This window comes from Brachyistius frenatus, unplaced genomic scaffold (genome assembly GCF_029030835.1).
Source record: "Brachyistius frenatus isolate BFR_SWC_R1_liver_20210118 unplaced genomic scaffold, ASM2903083v1 Contig_10, whole genome shotgun sequence".
Taxonomy (NCBI): Eukaryota; Metazoa; Chordata; class Actinopteri; family Embiotocidae; genus Brachyistius; species Brachyistius frenatus.
In genome coordinates, this window is record NW_027210609.1 from 6,553,871 (window position 1) to 6,562,709 (window position 8,839).

The 8,839-nt window shown below is 44.1% G+C and overlaps 1 protein-coding gene across 1 annotated transcript; it reads left to right on the top strand.

Annotated features, from left to right (window-relative positions):
- The first annotated feature begins 1,482 nt into the window (after nt 1-1,482).
- Nucleotides 1,483-8,839, top strand: LOC138616635 (potassium voltage-gated channel subfamily A member 2). Its single transcript, XM_069691091.1, has 2 exons — nt 1,483-2,128; nt 3,099-8,839. The coding sequence occupies exon 2, from the start codon at nt 3,236-3,238 to the stop codon at nt 4,730-4,732; it is 1,497 nt and encodes a 498-aa protein (XP_069547192.1). The 5' UTR covers nt 1,483-2,128; nt 3,099-3,235; the 3' UTR covers nt 4,733-8,839.

The window sequence follows — 8,839 nt, forward strand, 5'->3', positions numbered from 1 at the left end:
CAATGCAAAGTGAACTGAGCTTTAGAGCCTGCATTAACAGTCTTTGTAACGGGCCCCTGGCTCATAAATAATGGCTGCGCTGTCATGAGGAACCTGGGAAAGCCATTAGGAGATAGTGAGAGGTATCCACTTGTGTGGCAGGAAGGCAGGAAAGCAGGAAGGCAGGCAGGCAGGCAGACGGACAGAAGGGACGAGGTTGGGGGCCATGATGGTCTCAGGTCTGCCAGGAGTAACCTTGGCAAAGCAGAGTCTCACACAAATCATCCCGCTGTCCTCCCCGTCCCTCGTTTTCTCCCCGTTCACCTCCCTCCCCTCCACGACCGAGGGATTCCCGCTGACCTTTGGCTTCTCTGGAGGTCACTTCTGGCCACGGTGCTCGCAGCTCCAGCATCAATGGTGATGAAAGGATTTACTATTGATCAGTTTGTTCATCGTTCTGGATATAGCCGGACCACAATGAGAGAGGTTTTGCTCTATTTTTGTCCCCCTCCTATCTATTATTCATGAAGCTTGTTGCCAGGAAAGATTTCAAGTGGTACGGCCGGGAACAAACTAAAAAGAGAATAACGAGGCAGAATGTGGATGCATGTATGTTGCTGCTTCTGTACACGCTAATAAAGCTCTGCCAGGACATCCGAGACAGAGAGACCACCTCAAAAATGGCTCCTCAAACGAGCATCTATTATTCATGACATAAAGCCTATCCTGTCATACTGTAATCTTGACACATTAAAATACAGCAAAACAGGCTATAATAACTGCTTCTGCCTCCCAGTTTAAAAAAAAAAAAAAAAACGTGATCAACTGACCATCAGCAGTGCTGCTGAAAAATCCTGGAGATGTGTACCGCTTTAAATTGCCCACACTGCAGAGAAGGTAAGTATTGGAAGGCTACAGTGCGGATGGGGAGCGCGTTTTTTCGCCCTTTCCCTTCTCCAGTCACCACCAGCACGTCTCTTGGTATGCATAGCAATGCCTGACTGCAGGTTTGACTAAGCTTTCTATACCAGCCCTGCGGCCAAGGCAGACTACAGAGATGTTTCACCCACAGATGTCTCTTTCACCTGAAGGAGAAACACTCTCGCTCACCTCCGACCGAGCCGAGACCATGCAGGACCAATAAAGGCCGCCTTATGTGTGTGTTGGTGTGTGCGCGTGGGTCCCCGGTCCGGTGAAATTGCATTATCTTCGAGCCCACGACGTAGGGCGACTCTTTCATGCATGTCGTTTCAAGTCAGTGTCTGAAGACGCTGCTCTGCTCACTATGTAGGCTTGTAAGGAAACTCCTCTGAACTGCGTCTGTGCGCTAAACGTTGGGACTCCGCAGATCTGCAGTTCACACTCCGGAATCTTGTGGAGGGTGCTGATTTATATGGCGAGTGCATGCCTGAATAAAAAAATATATATATTTTTTTTTAAAGTAAATTGGCCGGGTGACGCATGAATAGATTATATTTTCTGAGCAGCAGGTTTATTCTCTCTGAAATGAAAAGAGGACTCATTATTGATGCATCCCGCAACGCTTCCAATTATTAAATCTTGGTAATAAGATTATATTTTTAAGCTCTCTCCCTCGTCCTCGCCTCGCCTTTATCCCCCCCCCCCCCTCCTCCCACCCTGTGCAGATGTTGCCTCTCTGAGCACCTTATCAGGACTATTTACCTTTGCGGCTGTCTGCATCCAGCAGCCCCGTCGCACAGTCTCACTGGCGTGGAGGGGAACAGTGGAGGCAGATCATTCTGCTGATCCCAGCACCTTTAGTTATTAAAGGAAACACCAGCACCTCCTTGATCGGTTCCCTCCTCCCTTTTTTTTTTTTTTTTTTTTTTTTTTGCCAATCGCCATCCCACGACATCCTACCCGGAGGAAAGGAGTCGGGGAGGGGAAGGCGAGGACACACCCGCACATATACTGTACCCGGTGTACACGGCAAGGATGCTGCAGACAACATGAGGTGAATATCAGCGACTGTCCCAAATTGGAAATTCATACTGTTTTTTTTTAGTTTTTTTTAACACCTGCTCTAAAGACAGAAGACCTGATTGCCGCAGCTGGTTTTTCACCCTTCTGATATCACTGTCCAGCGGGAGCGTTAACTCGCATCCACATATGAAAAAGATGTCTGCAGGTATGTATGAAATTCAGATAATGCAGCCTTACCTACTGTATCATCTCGGTTCCGATTAGATATGATCCCAAATCGTGACATTTTCTAGTTCATGCTCTGAGCTCCACTGCAGTAGAAGACGCATAATGACCAGGAAACCTGCAGTTATGTATTGTGTGTTTTTTCACAAGAGTTTTTTTTTTTTGTATAGCATGTACTCCCACTTTGTGAAGAGATAATGCAGAGGAGAGATACGGTTTTTCTCTTGGAACCTTCTGTGGATACATTATTTATAGCCGCTTTTGAATATTTCAGTAACAGGCACCATTTCAAGACTAAAATGCTCCATTAAAACTAAGCTGAAGTCAGTTTATGTGAGCTGATTGTGTATTTGTTTGGTTACAGCAGTGAATCTTAAAAGCGTCTCATACATTTTGTGTTTAGACTGCAGTGGTTTTCTATGATATTCTAGAAAGGATGCTGTCTGTATGAATTTGGTGTCTGCTGCATTGCCATATTCATGCACGGCTTCATGGAAAAAGGTATAGTCCCATTCATTTCAGCAGATCTTGTCCATTGCAGCAGATCGGTGTCCTAATTAATGAGCTTCGGTACGTTTTATTTGCCCGTTAGCCACTGAGTTTACCTGCATTGAAGCGATTTATATGCAAGGCAGACTCCTTTTTTGCATATTCATTTTTCGAAGTCAGGGGCAGGAGTGTCAGCCTCAAGTTTCCATGAGCTGATTCATCTCAGTACCGACTGCTTTCTCACGACAGTGTAACTTTGCATCTTTCATATCAAATCTTATGACATATTTTAGAAGGCGGCTTCCTTCTTTCATCCTCTTCTATTTTGAGTTGTTTGATCTTCATCCTAAAAGACATTTTTGACATCTTTGAACTGCATAGAAAACGTATTGAGTGATGAATCGTGTCTCAGGTTTGCCTGACCTTGCTGTCTGTCTGTGCTTTATCTGTTCTACATGCAGTCAGATCCTAGGTGACATCCTGTGGCCGTCAGGTCTTTACAGTGTTGAGCCCCCTCCCTCTCCTGGCCCCCACCTGCAGTTCTCCAGGCTGCAGGACCCAGACTCACTGAAAAGTGCAGGCCTCCTCCCCCTGCAGAATGACTGTTGCCACAGGCGACCCCTCTGACGAGGCGGCTACACACCCGGGGCACCCGCAGGACTACGATCCAGAGGCCGACCATGAGTGTTGTGAGAGGGTGGTCATCAACATCTCAGGGCTGCGCTTTGAGACACAACTCAAAACCCTCTCCCAGTTCCCAGAGACTCTGCTGGGGGACCCCAAAAAGAGGATGCGTTACTTTGACCCACTACGGAATGAGTATTTTTTCGACAGGAACAGACTCAGCTTTGATGCCATATTGTATTATTATCAATCAGGAGGCCGGCTAAGAAGGCCAGTCAACGTCACCCTCGATATTTTCTCAGAGGAGATTCGCTTCTACGAGCTGGGCGACGAGGCCATCGAGATATTCAGAGAAGACGAGGGTTTCGTCAAGGAGGAGGAGCGGCCTCTTCCTGACAATGAGTTTCAAAGACAGGTGTGGCTACTGTTCGAATACCCAGAGAGCTCAGGTCCTGCTAGGATTATTGCCATAATCTCCGTCATGGTCATCCTCATATCTATAGTCAGCTTCTGCTTGGAGACACTCCCCATTTTCCGCAACGATGAGGATGACATGCACAAGGCTCACTCGGAGGTGTTTTATCCTGAGACCAACACCACAGTTATCAGCTACACAAACACCTACTTCACCGACCCCTTCTTTATCCTGGAGACTCTTTGCATTATATGGTTCTCCTTTGAGTTTCTAGTGCGCTTCTTCGCCTGCCCCAGCAAAGCAGGCTTTTTTGGTAATATAATGAACATTATTGATATTGTTGCCATCATCCCTTACTTCATCACTCTTGGCACAGAGCTGGCAGACAAGCCGGATGATGGTCAAGCGGGTCAGCAAGCCATGTCTTTAGCGATTCTCAGGGTCATCCGCTTAGTACGAGTCTTCAGAATTTTCAAGCTCTCCCGTCACTCCAAGGGGCTTCAGATTTTGGGTCAGACCCTGAAAGCCAGCATGAGAGAGCTCGGCCTCCTCATTTTCTTCCTCTTCATAGGGGTCATCCTGTTCTCCAGCGCCGTTTACTTCGCTGAAGCAGATGAGCCCGAGTCGCAGTTCGAAAGCATCCCAGACGCGTTTTGGTGGGCCGTGGTGTCCATGACGACAGTCGGCTACGGTGATATGGTCCCAACTACGATCGGTGGCAAGATTGTGGGCTCCCTCTGCGCCATTGCGGGTGTGCTGACCATTGCCTTGCCTGTGCCTGTCATTGTGTCCAACTTTAATTACTTCTACCACCGTGAGACTGAAGGTGAGGAGCAGGCGCAGTACCTGCAGGTCAACGTGGCCAAAGCTGACTCAGCCGAGGAGCTGAAGAAGAGCCGCAGCGGCTCCACCGTCAGTAAATCGGACTACATGGAGATCCAGGAGGCTGTGAACAACAGCAACGAGGACTTTCAGGAGGAGAACCTAAAGACGGCCAACTGCACGCTGGCCAACACAAACTATGTAAACATCACCAAAATGCTCACAGACGTGTAGTCATCTGGTATTTTCCTCCCCACCAACATGGGAAACGTGGAGCTGAGCAACCGGATGGGACAGGTGTGCCCCCTTCTCACCTCTCGTGTGCTGGAAAAATCAAGGCAATAGAATTCAGAATGTTGATGATGATTGACTGAAAAATATTGCAAATACCGTTCACTCCTTCTGCGCTCATCCTGTCTTCACTCTTCACAACTTGCCCTTAAAACTCCTGATAAATGTCAGTGAAATTTAAAAATTTTGCATTTCTGCATGGAGTTGGCTTTGTCTCTGTGGCTGTTTTAAAAAGAAGAAGAAAAAAAAGAGAATTGCTAAAAAAAAATTCCTGCTCACAACAGTAGCCAACAGTAGTGCACAAAAAGAAAAAGAAGGAAACACCAGTGAGAAAAAAAAAAAAGTAACACAACACGAACCCCGCTTTAGTCCCCTTGTCCCCTCATTTCCCAAAGCACACACTGCTCTGCCATGCGCTTTCTGAAGAGCCCTACTCGCGCGCTACATATGCTGCTTCCTGGAGCCAATGAAACTAAAACTGTCTTATGCTACATCATTTAGAGATAAAAAAAAAAAAAAAAAAAAGGATGTGTGAGCATAAAAAGCAAGCCCACTCCAGCGCTGACATGGCCTGTGGGTGACTTGTGACGAGGTTGGTGGTTAAGTACACCACGTTATACTTCAAGGATGAATGACAGCCATCAGCGCTAAGCTTGTGGTTTGACACCTTTTTTTCCCAGTAGACATCAGTATCTGATGAATGACTGAGAATGGCCTTGAATTTTCACTGCTTTGGTCTTACATGTACTGTATGTATCGCAATGCAAGCTTCTCCCCCTCCCCTGCCTCTACTCACCCATACTGGTCTTACTGCAGAGCTTTGAGGACAACTTGAATGTTTCTTGTTTTTTGTTTTTTTTCCCACAGTTTCACACATACGGTACTAATTCATATAGATAGGTAGGTTAACTGTGACTTAACTGATAGCCAGTAGGTAGGTAGGTGCTGTTAGTAGTTAACATAGTCAGTAGATTATTGCATGACATTTTTTATCTGAATGAGGATTTCCATTTGGGTTTTTTTTGACTGCCACTTGCTTCATCACACCACTGTATAGTTGTCTGAACACTGCCTTCTGTACAAATCCACACTTTAAAAAAAAAAAAAAAAAAAAAGGATGCTTGCTGGTAGCTGTTACAAAGAACCTAAAGCTGTATGTTAGAGGATTTCTTAAGAAATAATCATTAGGCCCAATCCTGCAATCGACAGGAAAGCGGTATCCTCGTCAATATTTACATTCCATGTCGAAGTCATTGCTGTTTAACTTTTGCCAGGCCGCTATAAACTGAGCTGTGGTTTTGGGCGTGAAACTCGCACTCTCTCTAGTTTTGGACATTAATCCCAGTTGCAGATGTGATAAAGACTTTGCAGTGGTGTCATATTCACAGGTTTGTCACATGATCACGTCCTCATGATCAAAATAGCAACTTTTAAGGACTCGTGTATAGAAAAATGCTCCCCACCCCCCCCTGAACTGACTCGGTTTACGCTTCTCTCCTAGTGTTGCATGACCATTTAAACATTCCTAGCATGCATTTAAGCTGAAAGAAGAAGCCTCTAAGACAAAAAGTATAATTATAACAATAGATATATTTATTTCTTATATATAAAACAATATATGTATACAGTCAGAAAAAATATACAGTACACATATACTAAACTTCATCAGAATTTAAAAAAAACAAAAAAACAAAAATAGCAATGTTAAAGAAAAAGCGAGAGCCTTTCCAAAATGTGCAGATCATTGCCATATTTTTATTTTTAATGATGATAATAATTGTTCGGAGCACTGTTTTTGTCCTATTTCAGAGCCTGTTCAGAGTTCCAAAGAAACACTTTCATTAGCCATTTCAAAAGCATTTTCTTTACCGGTTGAGTTTTCCAGAAAAACCTGACGCACGTCCTGAAAATTAAAACACTAGAAGTTTGCTTCACTTGATTTTAAAACTGCCGTCTGTGAAGTAGTCGTTGAAAGGCAGGGTGTTGTTTAAAAACTCTGTCATCCCTAACCAGAATCTTTTATCAGAAAGCTTTGAAATTGGTCAGAATTTAAATGGAGTCTGGCTGTCCTCTGAGAAGTCCCTGGTGCCAGAAGCTCAATCTGTCTTTAAAAGTTGGCATCAAATGTAAATTATAGATTCTCAGAGTTTGTCCAGCTAAGAGTTTCCACCGTTCGCTCAACACTGCCAAGGTAACAGTCAAAAGCAGTAACATCAATATGGGAAGTGATAATTAGCAGCCGTGTAGCAGATATTGTCTAACCTAGGGGGTCCTCTGACTTCACTCCTGAGTCTCTTGCCTTTCTGCATCTTTTCACAGATGTCTTATATAACTAGAAAGGTGACGGAGTAGGAGAACGTGTGTAGCAAGAACTGTTGAGATGAATTCTGTCATGCCAGGATGTACGTCTTTATTCTTAGGGTTTCATTCTGCTCACTACAGTCTCAACCTGCAGTAGCAAAATGTGTTAACGCCATCGCTGCCAATATGTGCTCAGGATGCCTTGTCTAACTGCCTGACATGAGGCTTCTGAGGTCGTCTCTCTGTCCGAATCCATGTCTGCTTTTGCGTATCTAGAAAAGATTTTTTTTTTAGAGAGTTTTAGTAAGTAAACTGGAGCCGTTCTTGTTTGTCGCTTTATCAAGAGTAGCCTAACGGTGGAGCGAGATGTTAAAATGGTCAGTGAGTTGAGGTAGGACCAGATTAAATAGTTTAGCAATACTCCCATAATCTTTTGGTGGAGGGATCTGTGTGGAAAAAAAAGTTAGTTTAGAAAAAAAAAAAAGAACAAATCGTTATGGGTCTCCACGGTCAAACCAAGATCTTACTGATCATCGGTTGTTTTGGTTCGGGTGCGCACAGCTTGGAGTTGTGTGTGCGTATGTGTGTGCGCGTGTGTGTGAGAGAAAGAACCACTGAATGTCAGTATCTTAGCCTGGTTGTACAGCTGCATTTATGCAACACCCATTTGCATATCTGTGTATGTTAACAAAAAAAAAAACACTCACAGTCTGACCAAAAATATTTGTCTATGCATGCAAATGCATCATATCTCATTGTGTTCATTCCATTTCTTTGGACAGAAATTAATGATAAATGTTAACATTTATCTGTTATGTTTGACATTGGGCACGTTACTGTACCTCAGCCAAAGGTCACTGTAGCAACTCATTTACCGGAGTTCACAACGTTTGTAGGTAAAGATCAACGATTAGTTCTGCTTAAAGCACAAATACGAGTAGAATCATCTTCATCTGTTCACCTGCGGATTTAATCTGCACAATGTTTTTATTCAGCAGAAACCAAGTCAATTAAAAAAAAAATGATGCTGTATCGCTTTATAGGGAGCACCACAGCCTCTAGGAATATCATCTCTCACCCGCTGAGGGACCCACCAGCAAATCCGCTCCATGAGAAGGGTGCCCAACGGTGAATACACTGAGAAATCTATGCAGAGAGCAATTAATAGCTGGTAGTTTGGGGGGGGGGGGCAAAAAAGAAGGTTTAAGGACAGATTCTTTTCTGTTCTTATTGGGCACCGATTCCATGTCGATCCATCGAGCTGACGGAGCATTTGAAAGAAACCTCAAAGCAAAAAGAGGAAGACTTTGCAATATTCTGCTGCAGTAAGTCAAACACTCAAAACGTTAGCTGAATGTGAATATGAGCTTTCAGGACTTTGGGTTTGTTTGAACTGTGATGTCAGCTCTTTGCAACAAGGCTCCTATAAAAAAAAAAAAACAACAACAACAACAACAAGATGATCAATATGCAATCTGTATGCATGTGTGTGTTTGAGAACGAACATTTTTGTTCTTTTTTTGTTTTCATTTGACCCCAGAGCCTGATAGTGTGGCATCCACTGAAACAATATGTACAGTTGTTCACCCCCTGCCCCCCCGCCTCCCCCGCCGCCCCCTATCATAGAGGCCTGACAACATCCATCAATGTTGGTACAGTGGATAATGGATTTTCTTTCTATGAAATGAAATGTCAGAGAATAATGTAAATAATAACCGATGGATGATGGAGCAAAAACTCTGTACTATA

Bases quoted from the DNA above. Each gene is read 5' to 3' on its own strand.
- LOC138616635 (XM_069691091.1), top strand. From the start codon at position 3,236: ATGACTGTTGCCACAGGCGACCCCTCTGACGAGGCGGCTACACACCCG.